The 13,580-nt window shown below is 34.8% G+C and overlaps 1 protein-coding gene across 1 annotated transcript in view; it reads right to left on the reverse strand.

Moving 5' to 3' along the window:
• The window catches only part of ADGRA3 (adhesion G protein-coupled receptor A3), a 53,543-nt gene that overhangs the window by 17,592 nt on the left and 22,371 nt on the right, over positions 1-13,580 (reverse strand). The window contains 6 exon segments of the mRNA XM_066185545.1: positions 857-1,058; positions 7,724-7,888; positions 8,811-9,024; positions 9,917-10,077; positions 11,492-11,563; positions 12,454-12,525. Coding sequence (XP_066041642.1) covers positions 857-1,058; positions 7,724-7,888; positions 8,811-9,024; positions 9,917-10,077; positions 11,492-11,563; positions 12,454-12,525 — 886 coding nt within the window.

Genomic DNA, 13,580 nt, shown 5'->3' on the forward strand with positions numbered 1-13,580 from the left:
ATGTAAGCGGTGCTACCAACATCATCAACTCCAGTGACCAAGCATTATTATTAAAAATCAAACAAAAAACTAACCACCAAACCAACTCCAAAACACCACACCAAAAACGATCTCTCATTTCCATGGCTTCACCTGTTGCATCCATACTAGTGATCTTGACTGCAGGAGTTGGAAAACAAGCTTAAATCAAAAGTTCAAAGCTTTATGGAGTAATTTCCAACACAGCAACTATACAGACAAGGCTGGGTACATCACTGCAGAAAAGCTTTTGTGGAAGTATGCATTAACTACATAAACCTCAAAATAACTTGGAGCTGAAAAATTTTGTCTCATAGCTACAATTCAAATTCTAGAATACTCTCTTGGATCCTGGTAAGTGCTACCAGATAAAGAAGACTAGTTAGTACTCACTACTTTCAATAGTTAACTCTTATCAATCACTGAATCTATCAAAGGTTTACAGCAACAAAGGCAGAATTTGACTACTCTCTACTACTATAATGAAGAGCTGTTCTTCATTATAGATCAAGTCTGCCTTGTTTCTTTATCACATGTGGACAGAACAGGGCATCCAGTTGACAAAATTAATCATGACAAGCCATTCTCTTATGCTTTAAGTAAGTACAAAGAATATAATTTTCTTTGCACTTTCAATCTAGGGACACTCAAAACGAATTCTAAACAAAGCTTTTAACCTAAACCTACAAGTTTCAGTATTACACTCAGAGGCATGTGTCCACCACAACCTATCTATACCAACAGCATTTCCAGCTTAAAGAAGACAAAGGGTCTCCTGAGTCTTTATTTTCATTAATTAGATTTTCATAATTTGGTTTTACAGAAATGCACAAATTACCTGATTGAACATATAAAGAACTCGAGTCACATCATTTGCATACTGGCACCTGGAGTAGTCCTCGTCTGCCCAGTACCCTCCCCTGTCGCATCTGCGCCAGGCTCTTCTCTCATCTTGTGAGTTGCCAGGATAGATCCCACTGCCAGCAGAGTAACGTGTACACAGCAGGTATGCTGTGATGCCTGCCAGTGTTCTGGGCCACCTGGGGAGTCAAAAGGAAAAAAAACCCTCACATTTAGACAAATTTACATGCCAAGTAAATAAAAGGATTAAGCACTACAACATGAAATAAATAGACACTCAAAACTAAGCATCTCTAAACTATTTAAAGGGCCACCTTGGCTCATCTTCAGTATTTTCAAGCTGTTCATATTTATGTCTATTAACAAAATGAGTTCTAATGCTAGCATGCTTTTTCTGAATTCTTTCATGAGGTTTCAGGTGGAGAGAAGAAGGTTCTTATAAAACAACTAAAAATAGTTTACAATTTTTTGACAAAAAACCTTGCCTACTTCATGAAAAATTCCGTGTTAACACTATAAAAACAAGTTGATACTCACTTTCTACGTGTCCTCTACACATCCATCAATACAATTTTAAACAATTGTATTCATATTTGTACCAAACTGCAGACATGAACAGAAGACTACATCTGCAGTATTCAAGAAACAGTAGTGGCAGTAGTACAATCACTCTAACCAGTTTTGCAAACAAAATACCAAATAGAAATTAATGGGAAAAAAATTTGTTCATGTCAAGAAAGCAGGAAGGATTTCCTTTCACTCAAGGTATGTGAACTATGCCCTTCTTAAGAAAACTCCTAAAGTTCTCTCCACTTTCTCCTCCAATTTTATTTGTACAAACAAACACAGATAACAACAAAAAACCCCACCAGAAAATAAACTGCAATACATCTTTAATGTACCAATCATTCATTAGAGCAGAACTGACCAAGGAAAACAATAATAATAGAAGAAAACCATGCCTGAATTAAGATGCAATGCTGAGCAGAAGGGACAAGGACAAAGACTGGCAGCCGGTCTGCCTGTCCCTGCTTCTGGCTCTCTACCCTGTTATATGCTTAAGCTTATATGCACAAGCACTATTTTATCATTGAGAGCACTAATTCTTAAATTTTCCAAGTAAAAAGCATACATACTTAAATTGTAGAATGCTCAGCATCTCAATTTCAACAATCCAACATAAAAGGTTTAACTAAAACTGGGGGCAAGTGAGCTTCACTGGATCATCCCAGGCTTTCTGTAGCCTCATGTCAAGCTCCTTTAAGAGTCTTAAGAGCTAACATAGTTTTTCTAAATTTTAAGTATTTCAAAGGGCTTTGTACAAAGCAGTTGAGTCCAAAAATTGGAACTGGTCAAACAAAAAATTTCGGTGGATTACACTGTGATTTAAAGTTTGCCTTTATTTCTGGACTGCATTTTAGTAAATGGCTGCTTCTTCACTACTATCACCTAATCTAGGAAATGCTAAGAACATATCGATATTTGAAAAAATAATTTCTCTGTTTGCAGGAGGATGAAGTAAACACCTTGAAGGATGTTCCATTTCCAGGAAATTAAAAAATTTAAGTAATATTACCATCACAAAGAAACTGAAGAAATCAGCATCATTTTCCCTCCTTATTCATCAGTTAAGTCACTCCTCTTAGTGAAGATCCTAGAATTTATCACAGTTCTTCCTGAGAGAAGATAATTAACTCCAGGGATGGACTGAGGCAAAAGGCTACACTTCTCTATTATATTAAGTGATAGAAGAGATTAACCTTTTAGGGTATACTGGAAGTCTTCCCTATCTTAAATTCACATTTATTCTTAATTAGTTCCAACAGAACAATTGTAACATGTTCAGTAATGGAAGAAGGACACTTAGTTCAGGCCACTTTGACCATTAGTTAAGTTTGGACAAGAAGTAACAAGAAGATAGTTGATGGTGGCATCCCAGTATTGCACAATGCAACAACCATAAAAGAATTCTAAGTTGGTAAGAGAACTAATGGAAAAGACTACATGATAAATACAACAAACTAAACTAGGAAACAAGGACTTAAATTTAACTACCTTTTATAACAGCTTCGACACTACGGATCAGTTCTCCATATTGTAGTAACATAATCTCATTAAGAAATGGAGACTTGTTATTATGACCATCACTAGATATTGGAATACTAGAAGAGACAGAAGATTATCTGGGTATCCAGCAGAGCTTCATCCAGCCCAGCAAATACTCATTCAAGTACACTCAGAGCCTCAACAGCCACTTCAAGTAACTAAGAGAAGTGTCACCATCAACCAATACCAGAAAGGAAAACTTATACCAGATTTGGTGACAACGGCGGTAGTTAAAAGAAAGAAAGAAAAAAAAAATTAAAAATAATAAGCACAGATTCTAAATGCCTGGTATCATATAGAGGTATTTTAGAGAATGTAAATTAATTAAAAGAACAGGTATAGGTTCTGCAATGGTAACATAAGGATTTTAACTGTAAAGAAGGCGGCAAAAAAAGGGACAAAAATTTTTCTCAGAAAAAATTGTAACAGTATGGTTGTGAATTGTCACAATTCCAGTAGTAACCTTAGTGCAATGTTACAAGCACCTCAGCAAGCTAACAGAACATCAGACTGGATCACGTCTGGCCAACTCTGATCATGGAGAAAACAAGTTATGCATCTGCTGGGAAAGGAGGGAGGGACGGCAGGACACACTACATGTACATTCACCCAAGTCTCTGAAATGTCAGTAGGGACAAATTCAAATAAACTGATTCAACACAGACTGGAAAAACAAGTACAAAGATGAAATACTTCTGTGCTCCCAATCTTTACGTATTTATAATAAGCCTTCAGAGAACGAAGCCAAAAAGAAAACAGGCAGATGAGGACAACTAACTAATAAATCAGCTGGCCCAGCTGTTAAAAAGACATGTAGGCCCACAAATACCTTGCATAATACACTCAAACCTCCACTTCTAGAATGCAGAGTCAGGTTTCCAGAAACACTGCCACTGCAGTACCAAAACATAATTTTGAAAACCATTTATCAATGCTGAAATTTTTATATTAAGTTTCCACATCAAAGATACCACTTCGAAAGAGGCATCTGTCTCTGTCTTTACAGTTTTCTAAAAGTTGTATTTTTCCAAGGCATTTTCAGTAACAGTGTGGTCAGTTCAGTTTTCAGTGAATGTATCACCTTACGGACTGAGTGTCACATGGCCTTGGAATAATTTAAATTCTGTGGTCCTGACAGAGGTTTTATGACACAACCCCCAAGACAAATATTTTTACTGAAATATGGCACATGCTGTTTCTTTTCTCACTACTCACATCTAGTGCTAAAGAAGTAGAAAAAGAGAAAACATAATTTCTCTCTGGTTTCTCAGACTAGGACTCAAATGTAAAACAGGTTTTTCAGGAGAGCTTTAATTACTATTCTTTTAAACAGATATTATTTGTAAACTATATATATATATGCATATCTTCTAGAACTTCTGTAGCCATCAAACAGAAAAAAAGAGTTGCAGTGTTGAACACTACTTCAAAGGTTATTAGATTATCACAAGGTTATTTGCCTTTTTTCCCCTCTGCTTTCCCTATTTTTATTACCCCTCTCTTTCATTATTGTCCTTTTATTCTCCCTGACTTTACTTTGCATTCAACTCCCTACACAGCATTTTATCATCTTTTGCCATGATCTTCTCAAAAGAACACAAGCAATGCCAGGTAATCCTACAGTCTATGCTACCTTTAGAACCAATTTAGATAGGTACAGAAACACTTAACTGTTAAGACTAATGTATTATTTGTATAATGATTTAGAAAACTTTCTATTAAACCAGACCATAAAGGTAGGCAATTTAAAACTCAACAGCTTTGTGCCATAATCTCACATCACAAAAACAATACAAATGCACAGTGCCATGAAGAGAAACACTTTCAATCAACGGTGTCCCTTACCCACTTTCCTGTCCCAAGCACAAAACCCCTTATGTAGGAACAAGTGTCTTTGCAGCCCAGGGGACAACGAGATAGGGGAACTAGTTTTAGCTTTAACTACCTTCCCCTTATTCCCTAGTTTTGCTAAATGAATGTTAAGCTGTACCATTCTCAGTCATGGACTGCTTCCTCCCAATACCTGCATGACATGAGCTAGAGGCATTCTCCAGATTCCATGAAGCCAGAGAGGATATCCTTCCAGCAGAGCTCAAAAGATGATAAATGGCATGAAATTCTTAGCATGCAAACAAAGGTTATGTAAGTTTGGCTGTATTCTTAATTTCTTGTGGATCTAATATTGAATATCTTTCACAGTTTACCCAATTGCTAGCAGAAGTGCAAATTTGGGCTGTAGTAACACTCTTCTTTCATTACTCTGTATAATTAGGTGCTCAAAATTTATCACATATACATGAGTGTAGACATCTGTGGGGGAAAAGATGGTCCATTTACATTTAAGCACTTTAATTTCATTTCAGGGGAAAAGAAAAAGGCAGACCACAAGATTATAAAAGAATCCTTTCTTTCATACATATTAATTCTGTTTTGAAAGCACTAATTTCTTTAAACGAACAGTAACTTTCAGTTACAATGAGTTTTTATATCATAATTTCATTAGCTTACAGATAGCCCAGTCTCTCTTTATTACATTTTAGTAAATCTTTAAATTCAGCCTGATAATTACAGTTTTAAAATATATTACACTCAATGACTAACCCTTTTCAAAAAAGTAATTCTTACATTTAAAAAAGAATTCTATCAACTATCAGCATAAAATTATGCTAAACACAACAGTTAAAGGATTTAATGAAGTGGAAGTATTTTAACATGCAAATTGTATTTTCAATTTAATCATTGATTGTAAAATACTCAGGGATACTATCTGAGTAAGACTGAGAATATTTAAATTAAAGAAAATAGATTTCATGATGAAGTTTCTGCCTAACCTTTACAAACTATGCTGAACTGAGTCAAAGACACTGAAGAGACTGAACACATTCCTGCGGTACTCTTTGATATCCCATCTCTGCAGGAATAAAAATCTAGATGCCAGTTTTGAAATACTATCGAAGCTAAAATGACTAACCAGTTCCAACTAAAAAAACTATAAAATCAAATTCACCTAGGATCATTTACAGCCATCTGCTCAGAACCATCTTCTCACTAGTGAAAGCCTTATTTCCATATGCTCTCAAAGGTGAAAAATTACTCTTTATTATTACTCTACCTTAGCTAGAAGTGAAAGTCTGTTATAGTAAACCCAGACATAGCGAACTTTTTGATAAGCTGAACATTTCCTGAAATCTTATTTCTTTCTACTGAATTCCAGAGGGGGTAAATCCTATTACATTGAATAGTCACTGAACAGCACAGGTTAATTTAATGGAAAACACTTCGAAATAAGCCTTTACCATCTGTTTTCACCTCTAATGGCAAATCAAAGAAGAACAATTCACACTTGTATCATAAAAAAATGCATAAGTGATTTAAATAGATGTGTTCTTTGATGAATACAACCTGCATCTGTTTGACTTTCTTCGCCTTTTATCTAAAGCGGGAAGTTCTCTTTTTCTAATGTAATGCTTATCCCTGCAGTTGAAACCACCACAGTGCAAAAAGAGGGCATGCACAAAGTTACTTATATAAATAATTCTTTACAATGTGGAAGAGAAGTTCTTCAGTAATTCTAAATTGCCTCCACGCAGCAAGTGATCTTAACACTAATTCCCTTACTAATACTCACCTTCTCAGATTGCCCAAGTGATGAACATAAAGGAGATCAGCTCGGAAATAATGTTCTCAGCCAGGACTTTAAGTGAATTTTTGCTACAACTGGAGGTCTTCTGCAATTGAAAGCTTGTTTTTCCCTCCCCCCAAAAACTATGTCCCTGCAACTTACTTTTCATTTCTTAACATAAAAGATATATGGTCTTAGATTAGCTGCATACAAAGAAGATTACTTAAAAAAACTTTAATGCACACAGTGAAAGGAAGTTTTTAACTGTAAACAAAAGACTAAGCAGAAGATCAACACAGCCAAGCAGTGTAAGAAAAGTGAAATGAGTGGATAAAAGCAGTTTACACAACATTAAAAAAACCCTATTTACCATGGTGAACACAATGCTACTGCAGACACTAATTCTCAGTAAGAAGTACTGCAAGGAGGTAAAACACAGAGTAGCCATAAAGGGAATTACCTTACATATAGAGAATCTATACAGAAGCTATCTGTTACAGCTGGCACCTCCAGGAGTAACGTGTTGTTAGAGTGACCAGCAGCAGAAAGATCAGAAAAGGGAAAACAGGTGAAGAGATAAGAACAAAAGATAAAATAATCTGCAACACTCAACACAATGGAATATCACAGCTACCACTACAGTCCCAACAATTATTAAAAGGAAACAGTACCGTTCTTATAGTTCAATACTCACGGGGGGAAAAAGATGCAAACTGTGTTGCACGTTTTTATATAGTGATTTTGTCATATAGGAGCAGAAGGCTTTTAAAGAGAATGATAACCTGGCATAAATCCCCCGTCAGTATGTGGTCTAACTTTATTTTGGAGGTAATCTACAGAAGTTTAACTATTCCAACAATTTCATTTATATATTTCAAATATCATAGCTTAGTTTCAGTATCTTTCAAGGATGTGTTACCAGGCTCAAAGTTTAACATTTCATAGTATAATTTCATGCATTTCTGTCAACACATAATATTTTAGAACAGTTAAAAATCTGTTACACACCATTTACAAGCAAACATCCACATAGGTGCCTCTAAAGCATAAAATCTTAGTTAGAAGCAAAATTAAATTGACTTTTCTTTACTCTGAAAAAACCCTGAGGTTACTAACCTGAAATCTCCTTTATTGTTCACAACCCTCTCTGGAGGGCAGTACTGTGCAGAACTTTCTAAGACCACAATGTCTACTGTCCTTGTGTTATTCCCACGTCTGGTTTGTACATGACAACCCCAGTTTCCTGTGGAGCCAGCCTGAATGTTTGAGATTGTCAACGCACTGGAAAGACAAAATAAACAAATAAAACCAAACAGTCTTGCAATAACATTTATATAAGCTTTTACCAAAAGATGAATTAAGTACAGAAGGACAATGGAAGAAACACCAAATTACATACAACCATGAGTGACCTTATAAAAACAGAGCTATTTACATCTCAATGTACTGTAATTAACAGAGAAGTATTTACTATTCTTTGGGCTCTCAATTTTGCCAAGGAAGAAAACGAAAAGAACAGCTATAAGAACAAGTCCAGACTTCAGAAAGAAGAGATGTGAAGTCCAAATTCCCCAAGTGTAATCATTGCTATTCAAGACAAAATTTTTAGTTGTTTAGAAAGGCCAAATTAAAATAAATTTCCAAATGCATAATTTGTTATAAACATTGAAGCGCTAATTTACTAATACAATTACAGGATATATAACCACTCTGTAGATGCTGAGTAAGTCAACAATCTGCTGCAGGCAGAATAAATTACACTTATAGATCTCTGCTGGAGAACAATATTAACAACTGTGATGTGCTTAAAAGCAAGAGTAAAGAATCCATGAGCAATTCAGTTAAATGCCTTGCTTTCAACATTTTTATCATTTTAACATTCCATGAAAACAAATGTATCCTACTACAAACTTATTTTAAGTGAATGCATTGGGTGAAACTTGCAGAAAATTAAAACCCAACTGCAACGTCCTCTAGGTAATCCTTTTTCAAGCATGTAGGTTTGACCTAGCAAATCTCTAGACCCCCTTCCTCCAACTTTATTGTTAATAGGAGATGTGTGAAGATTACTTCCGTTCTAGGGATGTTTCTGTGTAAATGTTCACTCAGTGAGGATATGAGAGGGCCTTACGGGTTATGGAAAGAGATACTAAATCAGAGCAGAAAGCAAGAAGCAGGAAGTATTTTCTCACTATGGATTCACCTTGCAATCAGTGAGCAGTTATGAATCATGTTTTTCTCAACAAAAATACCCTGGGACTCATCAGTTTCCACTATCTTCCCATCCTGATACCACAAGACTTGCATGTCTTGGTCAATATATGAAGCCATACATTGGAAGGGTAGACTGTCTCCTTCAAAGACTACCTGACGATGAGATGGAGTCATATAGAAGGACGGTAATTCGAGTGGTGGTTCTAGAATTCAAGACATAAAACCACAATTAATAGCAAGAATTTGTTACACACCTAATTTTCAAATGAGGAGAAAAATACACTAAATTACTATCGATTGTTTATATATCAACATAAAATTGCATCTGGCGAGATGAATATAAAAACTACATTTAATGCATCGGATATTGAAAAATACAAATTATCATCATATTCTTTTTCAAAATGTGTGTTCCTTTAATGTAATACATTTCAAGACTCTTTTGCTAGCCCACATCTAAAAGAGTGGAAAAAGTGTTAAATACAAATTTGAAGGAAAAATGTAATTATGCATTTAGTTCTTCCCAATTTTTCACTAGGACTCAAAATCAAGTAACATATGAGGTTTTATTTTTACAGTTGGACTAATTTCAACACAAAAAAAAATAAGTTAAGCAAGTTGGTCATGGTTTTATCACAAAAAGAAAGCTAACCAAGAATAGAATCAGCACACAGGAAAGTAACTCATAAAATGACAATCTTTTAACTTGAAATTTGGGATTAGAATAATTCACATATCTGAAGTCTGATAGCTAGACCTAGGAAAGAAATGATCAGTTTCTGATTCCTCCTGTGATGTTTAGGGAACGATCTCTGAAAAATAAGATTAGCAGGAAAAAGGAGTTTATCGAGAGAGTTACTTATCCTTTGTTTCTACAAACTAACATCCATCATCATCAATTTATTACTTATTTCCAAAAGCAAGAAATAATGAATCACAACTAAAGATCAACCATTGAAAAGCAGTCATAATTACCACTGTCATCAAAGTGCTGAATTTTAGGGAAATGAAAAAAAGCAAAAGAAGTCTGTTCTCTAATATTAACAGAACATGGAATGCGTTAGAAAACAAGTATCAGTTGTCTGGAGTGCTTACCACAGGTGAGAAGCTCCTGTTTCACACCAGTCACTGTCTGTGACTGAAGTGACTTGGGATAGGCACATTTAGTCTCACGTACAGTTATATTTCTTTCCTTTAACCACTGATGCATCCACAGTATGTTGCAATCACAGAGAAGATAATCAGTCTGAAATTCTCTGCAACAAGAACAGGCATTTACAGTAACAAACTGCAGAATTCCAAGGTCTGAAAGCTTGACATCAACAGTTGTGCAAGGCCTCTCACTGTCACAGACACAAAGGCAACAAGCAAAGTCTAGACTACAGCAGAGTTGCCTACCTCTACCTACTGGAAGTCACTCTAATCTTCTGCAAGCTGAACTCTCATAACAAAAGGACGTACTCCCTGAGAAAAGGATTCCTCTCCATAAATATGAGGAATATCTAATATCAGTACATGAATAAAATTTTAGTAATTTCTTTCATGGAGAGTGTTCATGCTACTTCAGGTGAGCAATAACAAAAAATTGCTTGAATATGCACCATCACAACCTAAGAAGACACTTCATTGCTTCACTGTAGCAATCAAATGCTTTAGCAGTAAAATCAACAGAAATAAAAATAGCTCCTCAACTACTTCTCTTTTCAGAAGCACTATTCACACAATTTTATTCTGTGATTTCTATGAAAATCATAAGGCTTTTAAATGACTCACAGTCTTCTCTACATAATTCAGTACTTTCTAGTAAAAAGGCATACCAAATCCCCCACAGACGTTTGCTGAAGTCAGCTAAATTAAGGAATTAATTAATTAATTTTATCTGTTCAGAAATTAATATTTTATTTGTTTCAAAACAGGAAAAAAAGGAGCAAAACATATGGCTATGTCTACACTGGTTTTTACCTCTAATGGAAACATCTTTTTCTTTTTGCAGATGTCTAGAGGATGACATAACATTACAGGCTGAACACTACAAACACTAAATCCACAGTCCTATGAAATCCTGTTTGGTGTTTGTTCACATGAATTCTGCCAGACAGCCATTATTTTAATGGCAACTGTTATATCCAGATTCTCTTGTCACATCTGTGGTGTTGTTGGACAGCAACCGTTATGCAGACAATTAAAATATCGGGAATAACACCTTATGAACAATTAAAGGGATGGAGGAGGGAAAGAAACATTCTCCTTTATAAATATAAACAAGAAATTAACTCTGTGTCAAACCCAGAAACCAAAGCTTTTGAAAAGTCCCAGTCCAGTGAGCCAACTGTCATGACTACCAGGGAAAAGCACAAGCTGATCATCAGCGCTATTTTTTTTCATTTACTGTCTTCCTTACACAAGATTACAACTCATGAAACCAAGAGAGAGCAAAATAATACCAGGTTGAAATTTACCCACTGTTATGTGCAAAAAAACTATACTGTTCACAAAGGACTAAGATCTTGCCTAGAAGTATTTGGTCCCTTTGATACAAAGGCGTAAAATGCTATTTATTTACTATTAATTAATAAATAATACATATAGAATAAAACTTTTGAAAGCCCAGATGAGAAAATAGCTTTGTTTGTTCAGAATAATGTAGGACTAGACGCAGCAAGTACTTACAGAGACTTTAGTGAACCAAGATGATCAAATGTTCCCTGTGGAAGTGTAGAAAACAGATTTCCAGAAAGATTCCTGAGAAATAAAAGTATCATGATTTGAACTCATCCTCAGACAAGCGACATGTGAAATAAAAAAACCTCTCTTCAATAAAACTCTAGGTTTAAAAGTTAAAAGGTACTATTATGACACTGTCATAGTTCACAAGACTGTAAGAATAATAATAATCAGGTCTCAACAGCCTAGCAAAAATCCCCAAATAAACTGTTCTCAAATAGTCCTGGTTTAGTTGAAGAATTTTATAATTGGAAAAAAAAAGGAAACACAGAGACTTTTATTTAAAGCAACAACTGGCAGATGTTGAGCACAGCTTTCAAGATGTGTAAAATTAATTTTGTCGTTCACAGTGAACTGATGTCTTCCTATTAACATGCTCCAAGAAGCATTTTCAATCTATCAGAATGTTTTTTTAAATACTATCCATACCACTTTCTATATATCAGCAAAAGCACTGTGTGTAAGAAACTAACAACCTGGGCAAAGAAATATTTCATAATCTTGCACGTTATCCTCTTAAAGTAAATGAAGGACTTCAAAACATGCACGACAGCCAGCAAAAGAGACTGATACCAAAGCCACCATAGAAGGCATGGATACTGAAACAGTCCATGACACTGAAACATTTTTTAAAGAAAATATTTTGTACAGTCTCCTGGTTTCCCTCCCACCTACACATTCTAAGAAACTGGAAAACTGTTACGAGGCCAACAGATCACTGAACAGTGTGGTTTGGGTTGGCCCCAACACTTGCTTTTAGGCTTGCTACTTGAGTAACAAACCACAACCATAGGCACTGGCTGTCTTTCAAAAGCACACTTAAATAAACTACTCCACTAGAAACAAAGAATGTTAACTTACACAAAGCTAAAACTGAAGTGTATTTATATAGGACAAATTATACTTACAATCTAATAAGGTTCACAAGTCCTCTAAATATATCTGCATTCAGGCAGCCTATTCGGTTATTAGTTAAGTCTCTATAAACAGAAAATAAAAAAGGAAGAATTGGAACAAACTGGTTTATTTCTAAATGACATACAGTCTGCTAACAGAAGCATTTGAACAAAAAATCATGAGTAACAGATTGCACCACATGTATATTTGGTCTTTTTCAGGAAAACCCACAAGGTACTGATATATGGTTGTATACACACGCACACAGATTCCTTAATCCATCTCTTAAGTAATTATAGTTCATCCAAATACAATTCAACATATCTAGATTACCAATAAATTCCCCTAAACAGTCTTGGCTTATATCCCTACCTAGTAGATTTTCGAATTTGTGCAATATTTATGCATGTTTGTATATATATATATATATATATATATATATATATATATATAAATATATATACACTCACAGAGCACATAATTTTTTAACATGTCAGAGACCTATACTAGAGCATTTATTATACATAAATAAGACCACTTCTGTAGTTGTATTTCGATAAATACTTAGAAGTTACATATTTTTCTGTATAGGTCTTGAATCAAATTGCCAAAAATTCCTGAAGTAATAAAAATTAAGGTTGCAAGTAATAATGATCCAGAATTGGTCCTTCAGTTTTATTTCTAAGGTTTTCAGAAGTCCAATTACCGAAACATTTTCCTTTTGAATGAGATCATCTGATCAGTTACAAATGAAAATATATACTCAAAAAATTCAAGAAAGAAACAGGGTGGGGGAGGTAGTAGCAAAATCACTAAGACTTAGAAGCTGTAATAATAATACAAAAAATCTGAAGAGTGTTTAAAAAGAAAAGAAAAAATAAAAGCAATAATGCTGAGGTTTTATTTTTCAAGTTTCATCTGGTACAGAACTTTTACAGCCAAGGCATAAATCCCCCAAAAATACGTTAACGGGAATGTTGGCAAAACCTTCAATAAAGCAGCATTAACAGTGCTATAACTTCAGTGTAGTATTAATAGCAAGAGATTCTATGTTCCACTGTGACCTTTGGAAAATAAAAATCATGAGTTTAACATTCAACAAAAAAAGACTTGATGGAATCAAAGCTCTGAATAAATG

The sequence above is a fragment of the Chamaea fasciata genome, unplaced genomic scaffold (genome assembly GCF_029207755.1).
Source record: "Chamaea fasciata isolate MVZ Bird 193981 ecotype frontalis unplaced genomic scaffold, bChaFas1.0.hap1 SCAF_6, whole genome shotgun sequence".
NCBI lineage: Eukaryota > Metazoa > Chordata > Aves > Passeriformes > Sylviidae > Chamaea > Chamaea fasciata.